The sequence below is a fragment of the Notolabrus celidotus genome, chromosome 18 (genome assembly GCF_009762535.1).
Source record: "Notolabrus celidotus isolate fNotCel1 chromosome 18, fNotCel1.pri, whole genome shotgun sequence".
NCBI lineage: Eukaryota > Metazoa > Chordata > Actinopteri > Labriformes > Labridae > Notolabrus > Notolabrus celidotus.
The window spans coordinates 26,732,071-26,751,395 of record NC_048289.1 but is presented as its reverse complement, the minus strand read 5'-3'; the positions used below and the strand labels follow the sequence as shown (position 1 = coordinate 26,751,395).

Genomic DNA, 19,325 nt, shown 5'->3' with positions numbered 1-19,325 from the left:
AATTATTTATTGCTCTGTCTCTGTAGAAGTCATGCTTCTTCATGGTGTGTAAAAAGGATTTCTCTGCCTGCCGTAATGCATCTCTGTAGAAGGTTTTTTTTTGATGAATTGTAAGAAAAATCTGCTCTGACATTGAGAGTAACAGGGAGAATACAAGTGTTTAATTAGAGGTCCTAGTTTGTCTCTCGGTGAGAAACTGGGGATTGACAACAAGTTGGCAACTCAACAACATTAAGGCCCCGTGGAGGCAATCAGCCAAGGTAAGAAATAAGGCAGAGAGGAACTGAATCACTGTGCTGTCACTGAGGGAAGTCATTGAGCTGAGGGATGTAATTCTCCAGGCTCCTAATATCCGGGATGTGTCTCAGTTACACGGCTAAGCTACAGTCTTTTTTCTTTTCCATTGTTGAAAAGTTGTTTTCTCCTCCTCTTGAGAACAGACTTAACAAAGCTTCCATTTGTCCTTTTCAAAATGTGCGCCATGATGCTTAAGACCCAGGTTCATACCACTTATTCAAGCAAGGGCAAAGCCTCTGTGTAACTTACTGTTAACAGTGAAACTGAGACCTGACACAACTAAATGGGTCCTTCTTTGTGGTTGTTATTTTGGCAAACCAGTTAATTGCAAGTAAATCACAAGAAAATCGGTTGCTGTCTTTGTGTTTATACCACTGAAGTACGCCAGAGCAAAGCCTTTGTGTAACTCACTGTTAACAGTGAAACTTAGACCAGACTAACTTTAATGGGCCCTTCTTTGTGGCTGTTATTTTGGCAAACCAGTACAAGAAAATAAGTTTATGTCTTTGTGTTCATACCACTAAAGTACACCAGAGTGAAGCCTTTGTGTAACTTCATGTTAACAGTGAAACTGAGACCAGAAACACATGAATGGGAACCAGAAATGAAGAAGTTTAATTTGCAGACATAGCCTATTTGAAGGGGCACATTTTGCTTCAGCCTCTCCTCAAATTGGTAATTTGCAAAACAGCAAACAGTATAAAGAGAAGGTAGTGTAGGCGTTTGTCGCTATCAACTGGTTACACCGGAAATACCAAGAGCTTTGCCATTGTTCCCAAAGGCAGGTATCATCACCAGTCAATAGCCGATGAGATCAGAGATTGAATTTTTTCTAAAGGTGATGGCACAAAAGACTACAATTTAACGTAATCACCTTCAGACGGTACCTGTACAAGAAGCCTCACAGTGGTCACAGAGGTCACATTGAACACAGGCAGGTTCATCAAAGTCTGCTGGAGCTGTAATGATAGCAGTCTTCACTGCCATGCTCCACGGGATCACTATCAGATGTCATGCTGACTTCTCCCATAATGACTCTTTGTCCGTGTGCGAAATTGGCCTTGCTCCTTTGACATCCTAACACACACAGCAGCGTGGCGTTACAGCAGCAGAGAGCAGCCTACAGAGTGAGAGCACCATTATTTCCTCAGTTTAGGAGATGGTCTTTTACTATCAGACTTAACGGCTGTAAAGGATGTGGTAACAGAGAGCAGATTATCTTCTTTGACTCTGAATCTGATACTGAGATACAGGGCTGTGTTCACATTGTTGTTGATGGATGTTCTGTAAGTAACAAGAATGATGTCCACTGTTTTGTCTCTGATGTTGCTGTAAAAAACACGTCTCTGTCTTCTTGTCAACCACTGGTCCTCCCCTTTCATGTTCAATGCTTAATAGGCCATTGATCCATGTGGCAGGACATTGTGCTGTGATCACTGCGTAACAAGAGAGCAATCTGCGAGGAAGAATAGTGGTGTTCTGTCTCTGATAAAAGAGGAACAAAGATGTGTTTCCTTCAGTTAAAAAGTGGTAGCAGAAGAAAGAAAGGCCTCAAGCAAAAAAATAATGATTTCTTTTTTCCACAAATTATCTTGATCGGGACGCGATGAAATGTACTGCTTATCAATAACAACTGTGGACAACATCACACAGTTACACTGCAGTGTTTCGCTCAAGAATGGCAACTTTCAACTATAAAGCATTTGAGCTGCAAGTTTAAAAGGGAACTTCTTCCACGCAAAGTATCAGAATGAACAGTAAACCCCCCAATGAGAAGAATTATGTTAAGACAATTGTGACTTACAATCAGTTGTATTGAGTGTAGCGGTAGCTCAGCTAGTAGTCCCTTTCCTGGACATCCTGTGTCCACTGAATAGCGTTTTCATTGAGTCTCCGTTTACTTGGCAGTGGATTTTGAGGAAAAGGGAACCTCTAGGGATATTTAGCTCTGAAGAATCATGAAAACTGAAGCAAATTAACTGTAAATAATTGAGCTAATGTTTTTTTGGGGGGGGGTTTTCACTTTCTTTTTATTGATTTTTAGGCATAGATAAGACAACAAAAAAACAAGACAACCATTAAGGACATAATGGAAACAAATAAGCAAATAAGAATAAAAGAAAGATGCTATAATGCTAACAGAAGTTGAGGTGGTGAAATTTACAGCACAAATATAAGAGTCATACATTCATACAATACGGGAAAGAGAAAGAAGAAAAAACAAAGAACACACAAACAAACAAAACAAAACAAAACGTAGGCATCAGCGTGTTACAATGTGAGTTGGTGACAGCTCTAAAAACACAAGTGTCATCTGAGACGCTGTTAGGAGGGTTCAAGCGCAATGCGAGGTGGCTTGAGAGGGAGGTATGTTGGAAGAGGTCGTCCATTTGTCCAAAAGAGGCTTCCATATTTTCATTAAAGTCTCTGTTAGCCAATTTGTATCGCAGTCTTTCCATATGCAAAACATTGCCCAAATCTTTGAGCCATTGCTTAAATGAAGGACTTGCTTCTGACTTCCACATTTGTAAAATAAGGCATTTAGCCAACTGATCTAATGTTAATGGAAGCTCAGCTCACACCCCTCATTCTGCCCAGTCTGTTTAGAAGTATGGGTGAGACTATAACTGTATTTGAAACGTCCCAAACCTGATGTTTTCACCCATTTAGAATGAACTTTAATTCCTGGCAAAGCCTGCAGCGCCTTCTTCTTTTCGTTTACACCAAAGCTACTTCCCATGTGGGATACAGCATGTGTCACAATCAGAAGTTCTGTCCCAGTTTTAAACGGTATCAACAGAAGGAGATGACACCCAAGAGTTTTCAGATCTATTAATTCTACGGCTTTATATCCCTCGTTCTTGAATTATTAATGCCTCTGATATGACATTTCAAGCCTGTGAACCTGTCTGCTGACAAGCACTTTGCTCCAAACGTCACCTCAGGTGCTAATCAGATACGCTGCAGGAGTAGAGCAAGTGTGCAGAATCTATCAGTGTATATCATTGAGCTTTCCCCTTGCAGAGTCACGCTCCTTATTTGGCCTCGCATGTGCATGCGTGTGTTTTTATGGCTCGCTGTGCAGGCTGTGTGCTCGTATAGCTAGAGTACATCATTTTCAAAGCTCGTATTGATTTTCACCACATTGATTTTACTAGACGATATGGCTCATCAGGTACACAAGGTGAGAAGCTATTTTTGGTGGATTTGATTGTGTTGAACATGCAAGAAATGGAGGTGAGAGTGGAGGTGCCGGCTGAAAAATCAGTATTTTTTTTCACTATAAGCCGAGAAATGAAGGTGATTTTACTGAAATGTCTCCTTAAAAAACCTTTTGACTGAGTAGTATTTCATATTTTCTGCTTTTTACACTCGTTATTTTGACACATCCTGAAATGCCTGCTCAGGTCAGGATCAGAGCAGCATTGAAAACCCTCTGCAGAGGTCTCCCTTCCACAATCAGTGCCTATCTCAAGCTGGCCCAGTTCTCACACAATCATGCCTAGCGGCTTAATCTATCTGTCCATCGACAAGCTTGATCTTTCCACCAGCCAGCCAATCGAGCCCGCTGTGTGGCTGCTGGCTCACAGTGTGTGAATCTGCGATGGAGGGAGATAAAACTGAAGTATTTGTTTGGGCTGATGTGAGCCCCGTGATTAAGAACACAATGCTGGGCTTTTGAAAATATACAGTCCTTAAGCGATAAAAGGCTTTCTTTCCATCTCTGCGTAGAAAATCCATCAGCTTTGACTAGTTTTCATACATCCTCATAGTGTTTGTATAAATAGCTCACTTAATTCCAGTGGGATGTATTTATTCTGAGTATAAATCATTTGTTCCACACCTCCTCTGCCGGCCTGCTGTGCTTTACAGTAGATCCATCAGCACTTGAACAGGATTATGAAACAATCCCCCGGTGACACTGACTGTGCTGCGATGCCGCCCCCCCCTCTTGTTTCAGCTCCATCCACTGTGGCTAATTCTGCCTGCCTGCTCCCTTGGGCGTAATTGATCCTCATATCATTAAGCATATGTGGATCTATCCTGGGAAACGCCCACTGTTTTTACAGCTAGTCCTCGCTCACTGAACCACACAGAGCTCAGTGAGCTCTTTGATAGTGGCTCCAACACTTCACTCTCTGCATGCTACAATGGCTGTAATGTAAACTATTATGTTATCTGCACGGGCAGGCCCTTAAGATAGAGGCTTGCTGGTTGTTTAGTCTAAACATGGAGGGGCGGAAGAAGTGGAGCTTGGCGGCACGGTCCCCCTTCGCCACCATGAGGAGCCGTTTGGGCCCCAGCAGGAAGGGTGTGGAGGGTCTGTGTATGAGCAGCCTCCTGGGGGTCCTGCGCTCTCACACCTGGCTGATCGGCGAGGAGGACGTGGCTCTGCTGCTGGCCAACACTTCCTCCTCGTCACGCTCCCAGCACCACAGAGCTCACTCCTTATCTTTCTCTCTCTGCTCCTCTTCTGCAGATGGCGGCAGTGAGGACCTGGCAGACCCACGCTCGCCCAGTCTAGACCCTCACCTGAGCCACGTTGGCCAAGGTAAGTCAAGAAAGATAACATGACGTAACATGAAAACATTTTTTATTTTAAAGGATAAGAGGAGTTAAAAAGAGGGATGAAGTTATCTTTTGCATGTAGAAGCCGGCTGAGCACAACAACAAAAGGAGATGTAATGACTGTTGGGCCAGTTAATACTTAATGATACTCTATCACAAGACAAAATGATCACTCTTTAGTTGAGATATAGAGCTATGCCAGAACTGTTGTTGCAATTAAGTATTAGACATGTTTATTTTTAATTATGATACTTAAAACTTCCCTGAGTGACAATATTACAGCTATATATTTGTTAAGACATAGTGTTAACACTTTGTTGTTACACAATAGTTTCACAATACTGTAGTTGTGAATCAATATTATAGCAGTACCTTTGTTGTAATAAGTATTACTTTGATGCAAACGTTGTGAAATGGTTTTATCAGGATAGTTTTGTTAAGATACAATATCATCAAGTAACTTGATATTATATATTCACAATACTTCTGATGTGATGTATCAAAATAATTTTGTTGTGATTCCTTATCATTACATTTTTATTGTGATACAGTATCAAAGCGAACAAAATCGCAAACATTTTTTACAAACCCTTTAGTTGTGATAGTATACTATCATGATAGTTAGTTGTGAATTGATACTATCATGATAGTTAGTTGTGAATCGATACTATCATGAGGGTTAGTTGTGAATCTATACTACCAAGATACTCTGGTTGTGAATTGATATTATCATGATAATTTAATTGTGATATGATGCTATCATGTTACTTTAGTTGTGATAGTATACTATCATGATAGTGTAGTTGTGAATCTATACTACCAAGGTACTCTAGTTGTGAATCAATACTATCATCATAATTTAGTTGTGATACAATCCTATCATGATACTGTAGTTGTGATACGATACTGTCATGATACTGTAGTTGTGATACAGTAATATCATGATACTTTAGTTGTGATAGTATACTATCATGAAATTCTAGTTGTGATTCGATACTATCATGATAGTGTAGTTGTGAATCTATACATCCACGATACTCTAGTTGTGAATCAATACTGTCATGATAATTTTATTGTGATGAGATACTATCATGATACTTTAGATGTGATACGATACTGTCATGATACTGTAGTTGTGATACAGTAGTATCATGATAGTGTAGTTGTGATAGGATATGGTGTAATATGATATCACAATACAATATCAGCATTATGATTTTTTCAGGATACTTATGTTTGGAAACTATATAAGTCCTATAGTTTGTTGTGATAAAATGTTATTACAATACTTTTGCTGGTACGTGTTATTATCATCATACTTTAGATGTGATATGATATTAAAGCATCAGCATGTCACTTCTTCTAGATGTTGCTTGTTGTGGAGCGGACTGTTACCTTCAGGTGTAAATGAGTGTTCTGTGTGTGAATGAGTCGCTTTCCCCCACCTTTACCTTCTAATTTCCTGTAATATTTCTCTGGTGGCACTCTCCTTCCAGACTCCATTTCTCCTCCATTAATGTTTCCACTGTAGAAACCCACAGAGGCCTTGTTTACCAGGCTGTATTTTATTCCACTTCATAGCAGAAAACTTTATGACTACTGGAAATGAAGTTATATTTATAGGAGGAGAGCTGTGTGACTTTTATTTTCTTGTAATTTGGTCTGTAAATCTGAGTTTCTTCTTCAGGGAAACAGGCTGTTCAGAACAGAAGATGTTTATCAACAACAGGAATGTCTTCTTGGCAGGAAATGTTAGGGCAATTATGATTCCATGTTTCCCCCCCTTCTTGTGCATGTTGTCAGCCAAACATCTCGATGAGTAGGTGTTTGTGTTTATTTCCAGGCATGGAGTGGCCCTTAAACATGTCTCTCTCTCTCTCATCACAGCCGAAAAGAAAACACCATCATTTCCCCCTCCTTGACGCTTTGTTCCCTAGATTTCAGTGCTGAAGTGCGGCTTCTCCTCCCTCTCCACCCTGCATCTGTGCCCTCAATCACACCTTTTGATTTGTACTTCAACAAATCATAGTTTATGCCTGTTTTCATGGCGTTTCAGTGAAGACAGCCTTGAGATTGAGAAGTGCTGCATTTCTTCAAGTGCCACTTTTGATTTTTAGGTGTTTTTTTTTTTTTTTTTAAATGTCGAGTGTCACTTCTTTCTGTGGCTTTATGGGGAATGAGTGCTTAATAGCAGCATGATTGTGTGTTTTCATCCAGTATTGAATGCATTTAAATTGAGTTGCTTCTTCATAATTGCTACCAGAATACAAACTCCCCTCTTGGTATTCACACCAGGCCGTGCTTTTCATGAGGAGAATTTCCATGCTCAGGGTTGTAACTGCTGCTCAGGCTGTTGTTTAGAAGAAGAGAAGCAAATGCACACATACTTTTACTCAACTAGAACCACAGAGGCTTGTCTAATACTTTGGTAAAGTTAAAAGTTATTAATTGAGCATATTTATTGCAATACAAGAGAAAAAGTACAGGCTCTGAAATGTACTCATTGTATTAAAGCTAGCTCCCTGAAGGTCATTTGTAGGTGCTGATTCTGCGTTAAGCTAGCAACACCTTGTGTCATATTTGGGAATCTTTAAAATCAACATTAATCTGACTTCAAATAAATGAAGGGAGGACTGATTATATTAATATTAAATGTGCTCTAAGTGCAAATCAGTAAGGAATATTTTTCTGCTCTGATTCTGTCCTGCAACATCCTGCATTATACTCCCTTTCATTTACATCACGAGCAGTTTTACCTGTAAGTGACATCACATACCTTTTGTAACAGTACCCGATGGGACAGTTAAGAAATATATATAAGTATGAGACAATGTAAATCAGTAAGATAAAACATTAATACGAATACCCTTTTTTAAACAGCAGAGGGCGCTGTCTGTTTTTGACTTCTCTCATTCAACTTGGTTATATGCAGGGATGTTCCAAAGCAGCTAATTCACAGTTGTTTGATTGTAAATGTGAATTCCAACTAACAGACCAGTCTAAAGTTAAGAAAACAGCCATAAAACAGTCAGCATGTGAGGCTAACATTAGCAGAGCTAGCACTAGCAACCTTGCGGGCTAACGTTTGCATGCTTGTGCTGAATGACTGGTTCTCTGCCAGTTTAAACAGACACAGCCTACACTACCAGTCAGAAGTTTGGACACACCTTCTCATTCAATGGTTTTTATTTATTTTAATTATTTTTCGACATTGTAGATTAACACTGAAGACATCAAAACTATGAAATAATCTGGTTTTGCCATAATCTGGATTACAACAGTAGTCAGATATCCATTGTGTACTAACCCTACCTCTGAACAACACAGCTGATGGTCTCAAACACATTAAGAAGGCAAGTCATTCTACAAATGAACTCTTGACAAGGCTCATGTTAATTAGAAACCATTCCAGGAGACCACTTCATGAAGCAGACTGAGAGAATACCAAGAGTGTGCAAAGCTGTCATGAAGGAAAAAGGGGACTACTTTACAGAATCTAAAATATAAAACATATTCTGCTTTGTTTAACACTTTTTTGTCAATTAAATAATTCCATATATGTTCTTTCATAGTTTTGATGTCTTCAGTATTTATCTAGTGTTTGAAGTAGTTAAAATAAATACAAACCTTGAATGAGAAGGTGTTTCCAAACTTTTGACTGGTAGTGTACACACAACTCCGTCTCCATTTTATTGATCAAAATACTGACACACTGCGCCGCGCTATGAGATGCCATCTGTGCTTGTTTACATCCGGGTAATGGAGCATAATAGCATTATGGCTTCAGGCAAGTGGCTGCACTGCAGCTTAGACACAGCATGTGTGGCATTCAGGGTGTACAATAACAAGAATATTAATCATCTGTTTAGTAACGAGCAATTCTGGTGCCGACTTCCAAGGGTGACGACATTGAATTGTTTATTTGTTACGTGTCGAACATCTGTGGGAGATGAAGATTTTGCAAGTGAGGATTCCCCTCCAGTGTTTCTCACTCATAGACAATACCTGGGCAGCCTGTCGTTTCGGCAGACCCTCAGGTGTTTTTGGAAGATCTTATAATCATGAGTGGTCAGGTGTAGCAAAACCGTGGTGCAGATGGACCACGGAGCAGACGTGTGCTGTGGAACCGAGACTAGTGTGAAGTACCTTTTTGGTCCTTTAAGAAAAAAACTTGATTTTAAAAACAGTCAAAATGAAGTTACCAGGACATAAGGAGAGTAAAAAATCTAAATGAGTAGCATCACAAATAACAGTCTAAGAAGGCATCTCCTCTCCAAAGCTTGAACACAAACTGGATTACTCGTGCTCTCCCTACAACAAAGTGTGAACACATTTTATCATGACCCCAGCATCATGGGTTTACATCCCTGCAGTTCAGTAAATGCGTGTGTGTTGCACTAACTTAGTCTCAGGACACTCCACATGTGAAGACTATTATTTGTTCAAAGAAAAAAGAAGCACAGAGGATAAGTAGCTTAGTTTACGGTTACAGTAGCAGGTTTGACCTCATCCTGACTGTCATCGAACGCCCTCTAGGACTCGTCACGCACTCCCATCTGATGATGCCCTCGTGTCTCACTGAGGCGGCTGCTTTCTGATGCGAGTCTGTTGCTTGACCGGTTGCTTTTGCAGCTCTGTCTGCAGGGAGATGTTCAGTCTTAGCTGCCGGAGTTCATTCACAAAATGGATGTTATGTGTACAGACAGCTGACTGTTTTTTTGTTCACTGGGGAAATGTGTGTGTGTGTGAAGTTTGGGGGGAAAAAAAGCCCTAAGTTGTCATAATTTGTGGTTTTTGAAAGAAGAGAGGAGAAGGGCTGGGTGGGTTAGGAGAGTGGATGTTTGTGCTCCGTCTGTAATTACGGCTCATTGTGGGAGCTTTTCTTTCTAAATAAAATGCCTTCTCATGGTCCTGAGAGCGCTCTTTTCTCTTGGTTTGTTTAAACACAACTCAGATGGTTAGAAATCCTCCTTTATTACATTAAAATAGTGGGGTATTGTGTTTCTGTGGGGCTTACTGAGGTCAGGGAGCCTGTAGTTTATTACAGTGAATGTAAATGGCACGTGTTGCCTTCAGGGCTGTTCCCTCTTCTGGGTCACGCCAACTCAATACTGCTGTTTCACTGACATCAGGGCACAGAGCCCAGGCTGAGGTACTGTAAGAGGACTGTGCTTTACTGTATACCTTCAGCAGGGGACAAATAGAACCACCAGGAGAACCCGCTGTGACCTCTCCAACACTGCAAGTGGTTTAAACATGAGTTAGCTTAAAGAACATTTGCAAGAATACCAAACATTTTCAGCTTACAGAGTTTTAAATGTGATGATTTTGTTATTCAGTTGATTAATTAATTTATTCCACACAAGAGTATAGATAACAGAGAGAATACAGGGCACATAAATAACATATGTTTGTGTGTGATTGTGTTAGAAACCTGTAAATGACCACACCCAGCAGACATTTTAAAGGTAACGCAACACCATTACAAATAATGTCAGAGTTCACATAAAGTGCAGAAATTAGGTTCAGTTTTGCTGCTATTCCTGCTATTTCTTTACTTTAAACTACTATCTGGAATGTTGATGTTTGCTTTGGGGAAAAAAGAAAAAACAGAGTCTTTGTTTTTGCAAAATTGTGACATTTCTGATATAATTTTGTAATTTCTAGTAGACTTAACTAGGGATGTGCGTGTTTAGTCGACTTAACGATTAAAAATTGTCACCCTCGCCAAGTCGGCACAAAATTTACAAGTTGGTTAAATGAATTAGGGTCATATGGTTCGTCTCAGCTAAAACAAAGCCCCCAACAACAACCAGGGCTGTAGCTGCAGTTAATAGCTACTCCCATAATACTATAATGCTCTACTACCTGGATGTAAACAAGCACAGATGACAGATGCTAGCATTTAGCGTAGCATGGTTTGTCAGTATTTTGAGGAAATGGAGATGAGGTTGTATGTAGGCTGTGTCTGCTTAAACTGGCATATAACCGCCTGATCAGAGCGATGTGTAACCAGCACAGGCATGTGGATGTTAATCTGCAGGGAGACCTATAGGCTGGTGGTAATGGTAGCCACTTGCAAGAAACTAATTTGACATTGAAGGTGCAGAAAATCTGTGTTAGATATATTTGCGCTTAATTTTGACTGTTTTCTGAGCGTTTTCTTCTTCCTCACCTTTACAGTAGTCTTTATTTATTTATTTTTAACCTTTATTTAACCAAGTGAGTCATTAAAGCTGCTGTTGGTAGGAATGGTGTAAAAAACATTGCTTTTTTTTCTGCTGGGTTTGGAGAAAAGGTCATAATGCCCCTCAGTACTCATCGGTAAGTGGAGTAATTTGAGACTATTGTGAAATCTCTGCGTTTCCCAATGCCTTTGTATCAAGCAATGTTATTATTCCCCAATCATAGCCAATCTCCAATCCTCTGTCCTGATTGGTTAAGGGGCGGCCCCTACTACGTCCTCCGATCGGTTACGAGTCCGGCACTATCGTGAATGCACACACCGATCTGTGTTGGGGGGCTAAGATGAAATCTGGTTGGGAGGGATAGTGCTGACATTCAAAGTCCTTCTCTCTGAGCAGATGTTTACTCTGTGACTACCAACAGCAGCTTTAAGAACAAATTCTTATTTACAGTGACGATCTTACAAGATAGTCAGAATTTAAATGAGCTTTTAAAGGACTAGAAAATTAGTCCCCTGGAAAAATCCCTAGACTAAACAGTTGAGGCAAGTTAATAATTAGAAGGAAGAGTTGTTAATTGAGACATAAAACTCTTTTGTAAGTAAGTAAGTAAGTAAGTAAATTTTATTTAGTATAGCACCTTTCACAGAATAAAATCACAAAGTGCTTCACAGGAAAATATCCAACACATTAAAAGAAACAGACAATAGCATAAATAGAACATTAGTCTGAACACAGTGAGTCGAAGGCCTGTTTAAATAAATGTGTCTTCACAAGTTTTTTAAAGGCGACAACAGATATAGCAGAACGGACATTTACAGGAAGAGCGTTCCACAATGTCGGTGCCACAACTTCAAAAGCACGGTCACCTTTTGTTCTTAAGCGCGCTCGAGGGACAACCAGCAAGCCCTGGTCAGAAGACCTGAGTGGCCTACTGGTAAGGTAGGGGTGGAGCAGGTCGACGATGTATTCAGGAGCCTGACAATGCAGAGCTCTATACACGAAAACGAGATTGTATTAATGTCCAGCCATTTAGATTTGCTAAATCAACATCTATAAAAGCAGATTTCATTTTGCTGTTTCATATGATCAATCATTTTGTATACATCAAGGATCAAGGATATCTTTACTGTCCCAGAGGGGGAATTTGTTTTACAGCCAACAGCATCACACAATCCTCGCACAGATAATAGAAAAGAACAACACACTAAATGTATGAAAAAAGGCAATGGAAATAAAATAAATTTGATAAATCGAGCTGTTTTTAAAGGCTGATGGTACAAAGATGTTCTTCAGTCTGTTTGTCCTGCATGCAGGGGGGATGTATCTGCAGCCAGATGTAAGCAACATGAACTCTTTAAACAGCGGGGGGGTTCGGCTCATTTACGACTGACTGAGAATTTTTAAGAGTCCTGCGTTCGAAAACAACGCCCAGCAACCTGTTTGAGTTTTTAAAATGAAGCGATCCATAGAAACAAATAAAAAAGAATGTAAGAGCAGAATCTATAAAAACAAATGACCATAAAAACCAACATTGTCAACTTTACAATTCACAGCTTCTGGTAACATTCTCAGCAGAGCTTCCTGATCGTCTCTCTCTCACTGAGTTCACTTGTTTCACAGTCCTGGTTTGGATTGCAGAAGCATGACAAGTGAGGAGATAAGAACGGTGTTTTCGAATGTGCAGCACTCGTATGCTCATGCTCATATACTTGTAAGAAAATGAAGTGGCTGATTTGTGCGTCATACCTGCAATGTGTGGATCCAGTGAGTTAGAAATAACCACCAGTCAGTCTCGAAAGCTGGTCTTTTTTACCAAACAGCCTACAAGTGGTTCAAAAAGGACCTTTTTGTGTGTGTTGTCTAGACGCACACCTGCGTCCACTTCTGTTCATGACAGATCACAGTATTTGGTCATGTGTTACGCAGACTCTGATGCATAATACAACCTCCTTTGTTACATTTTTATTGCTGTTTAAAAACAGTTTTTTGATCCAGTGTCAAAGTATTTCTTTCATTTTCTGTCATTTCATTTAGGCAGAATATTGTTCTCATGAAACTAAAATGAGCTCCTGTTATAGATTCAGAGGCCGGCTAACATTTCAATTTTCCTGTCTTTCTTTACATAATGCTTCTTCATTTGTCCACACTGTGCTGTCCTGTGTTCTTCAATCGAGAGTAAAGCATCTCACTCTCTTCTGTTTCCCCTCCCGTCCTGCAGGTGGCAGCATAGACAGCGACTGTGCCTTTGAGGGAGACTACGCCGTGCCCCCGCTCCACATGACCGAGGGCATGCAGCACATTCGCATCATGGAGGGCGTGTCACGCTCGCTGCCCTCCTCCCCGCTGCTCACACACCAGACCATCAGTGTCAGGCTGCAGCCAGTGAAGAAGCTCACAGGTAAACACAGAGCCTGAACGTGAGAAGAAGAAGAAGAAGAAGAAGAGAGACAGATTTGAATTCATAAAAGCGGTGTTTGTGGGAGAAACCATCAGCTGACAGAGCTGTGGGCTGAATCTGGTTCAGATTTGTCCTGCCTGTAGCTGTCCTCCCCCATAGACTTATTGTACTAACACAGCCTCCCTTAACCCTTCACTGTGCCACCGCAGGCAGTCAGAGCATCAGCTCAGTGAATCAAAGCACATTTATGAGTGAGCAGGAGTGGTTTCTCCCCCTCATGTGTGCAGATAAGAGGTAATCACTTACCGTGTTGCTTGACCACTGAAAATACAAAGCGACGCCCTGCTCGGGCCTGCCGCAAACACTGCAATTTCCAATTCTTGTAATCACCAGAGTCCAGCCTGATTGACTCTGCAGAGAACAGCTGACGAGCAGCAAGCTGTGGTCGGCTCTGTCCTCCCTTTATCGCTCTCTATCTCCCACCACTAATCGTTTCCTCGCACACTCATCTCTGACACTCCCCCCTCTGTCTCCCCATTAACGGGATTATGAGTGTGTCATGTTCCCTCTGCTCTTACTAAAGGGGGGAGCTGTGGTTTAGCACGCAGAGTACAACACGGGCATCCTCTGCTTTACTGGATTACAAATGAAATATCGACATTGCAGAGCAGCCTCCACAGAGCAGAGTGGAGAGTGGGTGTGAAGGACTTTGGAGCTTGGTTCAGTAGCCGCCACTAGGGTGCACCAGCCTCTCAGCTTCCTCACAGCATTAACTGTTTGTGATTCGCCGGCGGGAGCAGAGTTTTTTACATCACACAGAATGATTTATGCTCTCTCCTAGGTCATCAAACTGTGGGGTTTAAAAAAAAACAGATTTTTAAATTTTAACAGGGTGTGCCACGCTGCTGTAGAGGGGCTCTGTGGGTGTGAGGATCCAATAGAGGCTGCTTTTAAGAAAGGATCAGGACTTGAAAATTAGATTTCAGACCAAGCAAATATTATCACACCTTTTCTCTTCTGTTTGAGGAGCCATCTTTGTTCCATTTGTACGCTTCTTTTCATGGCAGATTCAGTCTAACTGAGCGTCTGCTCTTTCATCTGCGTGAATCAAAGTGAATTTTTAATATCTCAGGTCGTATGTGAACATATATATATATAATTATATATGTGTTTTTGTGTGACAGAGAACAAAGCGGTGTAATAATAGCTTCATCAATGAACTATTCTTACTCCTCGGCTGATGTGTGAAGAGACTTCTGAGCACTTTTACCGCACATGTCGTCACTCTGCTTGTTTCATCCCGTCAGTCAGGTGCTGCTTTTCGTGTGAGCTATTCGTATTTTTAGATTTTAACTTGGGGAATTAGGGATTTCATCATTTTCAGTATCATGTATATCAACTGTGCTCTCGCAGCGTTTCGGCTTTGATTTTACCTTTGCAGAATTTGTCATCTTAAAGTGTTCATGTGTGACGGCAGGATACAGTTTTGGCAGGATTAGCCCTTCACTGTGTTAATCCTTGCAGATTTATGTCTCTCTCACACATTCTATTGTGAGTAATTGTGTCATCTGTTGTAATAAGTGAGTCCCTGACAAAGATCACGTAAAAGTCAGTGACTCTGTACGGCTATTGTGCAAAAACTTCCACTCCCAGATCACCCCAAAGTTTCAAAATAAGATGATCTGGGTACCTCTCTTAAATCAGTTTGGACTCTGCTGTCAAGTGAGCAGTTATAAAAATGACACCTGTACTTTCTCTTTCACTGAAAGCAGTCTTTTAGAAGTCATACTTTAAAAAAATTAAATCTTGCGACCTACTTTTACACATTCAAAGGCTTCAGCACCAACCATGATCTTTGACATGTTAAAGTTGCTGTCAGTAACTCTGTCTGTGTCAATTTGGCGCCCCCTGCAGGCAAAAACATTCACCTTATCACTTTGCTCACCTTGTTTTCTACATGCCAAGGTAGTGTTTCAGCAAATATATCATCCTTCTTTGTTTTTACCGTCAGATGTGTCACTCTTTGTGAGTGTTTGCTCTTGAAATGTAAAGAAAGGCTGATTCTTCATCATGCTGTCAATCATCTGGTCTGACTCTTACCTCCTCACAGCCGTTTCAGGCATTGGAAATTACAGTATAAAAATTGTCAGCCTTGTTTCTTGTGGTCTTGTTTGCTTTTGGAGGTCATAGAGAGACATCAGGATCTGTTTCACGACCAGTTAAAAACCTCACATGGGCTTTTACTGTGACAATCACCGGTGCTTAAACTTAACCTGTCAGTGGCTAATTAAGCTCAGGCGTCTTGGCTAAGTGCTGCCTTGTACGTCTTTGCTGGTGTCGTCCCATCCACTTTGTCCAAGCTTCCCAGCATTCTCCTCTCATTAGTTATTGCGGGCCTGACCTGGTGTTTATTTACAATCCCACATCAAGGAGGCTCCTGCTCCGTCAGCAGAAGTAAAATAGTGGTATTGACACCACACACGAACGAATAATCAGTTTACTACGAGCCAAGAGTCAGACCACACCCCCATCTTTGGTGTGGCAAATCAAGCCTAAAATCATCCAGTGTGTAGCCTCAGATGACTTATTTATAAAGCATGACTTCTAGCCAGCTAAACCACCCCTGCATCAGAATGTGTGACTCCACACAGCAGCATGCGCACAGCCTCTCGAGTCCCCCTCTGCCCCGTATGTCCTCTGAAGACCTGCTCAAGTGGCATCAAGCACCAGCTTGCACCAGGTCTCATCCACCCTGGCTTTCTCACCCTTTAATTAATTCAGCTGAGCGCTGCTTCCTGCACAGCTTGAGAGTCAGAAGTGTGTGTGTGTGTGTGTGTGTGTGTGTGTGTGTGTGTGTGTGTGTGTGTGTGTGTGTCAGTGTGCTGGCATCAGGGGCCAGAGCCCCTCCCAAGCCCGGGATGGTAGAGGTGGGAGTGAGAGAGTGGCGGCAGAGGAGCGCATTAGAGAGCAAACAGCAGCAGGTCTAAAGGCTGCAGCACTTTGATCTCCCCCCTCTCCCCCCCCTCTCTCTCTCTCTCTCTCTCTCTCTCTCTCTCTCTCTCTCTCTCTCTCTCTCTCTCTCTCTCTCTCTCTCTCTCTCCCTCTCTCTCTCTCTCTCTCTCTTTCTGGCCTCCTGCGTAGCCCCTGATTAGCGTTAGGGAGGCAGAGTGGTGATGTTGCAGGGGACTTTTTCAACCTCAAAGCTCTGACAGAATGAAAAAGCTATGAAAGCGTTGACCTTTTTAGAGAATCATTGAGTTTCTGATGTAATTCCCCGCTGCCTGCATGAAGACTCTCAAGGGGGCCTTCAGATGCTCGAGGGGTCAACTCTTGATGCCGACTGGTGAGGAAAGCCAGAGACGTAGCACCCCATGCCGTCACAGCGTGCAGATTTCAGAATGTTGTTGTTGGTGGTTGGATGAAAAGTTGGTAACTCCTGATTTTATAGATGTCAGATGAAACCAGTCCCACTAGTTTATGGTATTTATTGAAAATATAAGATGTGAACCTGAAAGTCTCCATGTCAGCTGATCTTTTTAAACCTAAATAGAATTATTCCAGTTCTAAAAGTGAATATTGAGCTGTTGCTTCTCTGTAAAACACATGACGGATAATGTATAGTGAGCAGGTGTTCTCCTATCTCATGCATGTTAACGCTTCCACAGCTGTGAATTCTTATCAGCCTACTTGTGGGACAGTTTAGCATTAAGCTGTATGTTCCAATGCATGTTGAAGTTAAAGCTTTAGTCTGTTATTTGTTCTAGTTCACATCAAACTGAACATTTCCACTGAAAGTAACATTAACAAAGGTGAACAGGCCTTCTGCAGGAATACTCATGTTGACATTTTTTCCATGTCCTCATTCAGCTCTCCTTCTCTGGCCTTGTTATTTTTTTGAGCAACTTCAGCAACTTAGAGATGCTCTCAAGACAGGATGTTGCTCCACTTTTCCCTCTCAGAGATGTTTTGGGGTCTAGTTGCTCCTCAGGCTGCTCTCACATCTGTGCCCACTAACTGTCATTATTCCCCCACTCTCAAGACTAGAGACAGAAACTTACAGTTTTGCCACAGTGTCAACAGGCAGAGGTGAAATGTGCCAGACTCCTTTCCATGGATGGATTTGATATGACGTCACTTTTGCTGTTTAAAATTGATCACTGTTGTTATGGGGTTTTCACCAATCAGAATCAAGTATTCAACTCAATGTTAAATTGCACTTGTTTCAAAGTAGAAATAATTTAATAATCACCACAATTATATAACAGCATATTTGGTACTGCTTTATGTTTGTTTTTGTTTTTTTGCTGTGTTATAAACATAAAACATTAGTCTTTGTTTCGTTTGTTTTCATTACTTTTCAGATCAAATACATAAATACCACCCCGCTGATGGATGTCTTGCACCCTGACGCTTCTGTAAAGCTGTACTCTTTGTGACTTATAATCCAGCTGAACTAACAGAACTGTTTTTATACTTTGTTTAACCTCAGAGGGGAAGTGTCTTTTAATCCCTCTGCCTTCCACAAAGGTCAGACCTCCCGTCCTGGAGAGAGTTTCACAGTCAGCATGCGCTTTAACTGAATGTTTGCCGGCTTTTGGGCTTGACTCTTGATTGTCAGCTCACAGAATGGGAGCTCCACGATGTGAAATAATTACCAGAGACTTCTGGGGGAACAAATTCACTCTGAGACATTTTTAGAGCAAATCTTGATCCAAAGCTTCTCTGCCTCCTGCTGTGCGCTCATGAAAACACATGTTTGCAACATTCATCCTCATGCATGTTTTACTGATCCCCAAACCACTGTGTTTACATGCTCTATATTTAGTCCTCTGTTGTCTGAGACTATAAGTGGCAATGATTGCTCCTTCTCACAGTGATATCTCTGAGGCCATTATGAGTTGTAATCACTGATTGCTTATTTGTTCCTTAATAAGCACCTCGCTCAAGTGTCAGGCTCTCCAGACATGCTGCCCCTCTTGATTGATTGGACCTGCTCCACTCTGAAACATTTAAAGGGAATTATTTCAACATCCCTCCCCAGATTACACTGATCTGCCCTAATTAATGGCAGCAATCAATACAATTATTGCCTCCCAATGGGTTGCCACATAAAGCAGGAAAATTGCTTTGGCCCTAAAACCTGAGAATAGGCTTGATTTAATTATGCCGCCTAATTTTTCTCCCACTCTTTTGCTGCAATTATCGCAGTAATATGAGTGTATCTAAAATCAATTGTCTCTGGTGCTTACAGTGAAAGAGTGATGTGTGAATAAGTGGCAATCTACTACAGTAAGCTAACTTCTAAATGGTCACGTGACTTCGGCATAGTGATGCTCGGCAGCAGTGTTGATGGTGAGGATTATAGAGGCACAGTGTGCTGAACTGCTTAGTCAGGTTTAACAGCCCGTTGTGTGGGAGGAATTAGAAGAATCCACATTAAAACATTTGAGCTCTGTTAAATTAGCTGAGAGTGCTAAATGCTTTAGACCTGAGCCTGTGGGACAGTTGGGAAATGTTTTCAAAAGTCTGAATGCACATGTCATGATCACTTGTTGGGATGCTTGTTGCACAGTTACAGTGGGCTTTAATATGTTATAAAATTCAAGTTTGCTTTCAAAGGCTATCTGTGAAACAAATTTGCTTGTTAGTTAGCTAGTTCAAGCTAGCCATGCTTAGCACTAAGACAGGAAACTAGGCTTATTTTGGAGTCAGTGCTAACAAAACCTAGCTAGCTGTGTCTCCTTGCTTCCAGTCTCTGTGCTAAAATAACCCGCCTTCCCAGTGTTTTATAACAGTTAATATGAAGCTAGTCCAATTTACCCTAGCCTAGTACAACTAATGGAAACTGGGCTCTTCTTTCTTCAGTCAGTGCA

At 41.3% G+C, this 19,325-nt stretch overlaps 1 protein-coding gene and 1 long non-coding RNA gene across 5 annotated transcripts in view; one reads left to right on the top strand and one right to left on the bottom strand.

Annotated features, from left to right (window-relative positions):
* tanc2b (tetratricopeptide repeat, ankyrin repeat and coiled-coil containing 2b) overlaps positions 1–19,325 on the top strand; it is a 242,485-nt gene that overhangs the window by 123,369 nt on the left and 99,791 nt on the right. For all 4 annotated transcript variants that reach the window (XM_034708630.1, XM_034708628.1, XM_034708626.1 and 1 more), the window contains 2 exons: positions 4,778–4,849; positions 13,273–13,452. In XM_034708630.1, the coding sequence (XP_034564521.1) occupies positions 4,778–4,849; positions 13,273–13,452 (252 nt within the window). The remainder of the gene's footprint in view (positions 1–4,777; positions 4,850–13,272; positions 13,453–19,325) is intronic.
* Positions 13,002–14,120, bottom strand: LOC117830490. Its single transcript, XR_004634791.1, has 2 exons — positions 13,759–14,120; positions 13,002–13,465 (listed from the first exon to the last, which is right to left on the bottom strand). It is a non-coding gene; the product is annotated as an uncharacterized LOC117830490 (long non-coding RNA).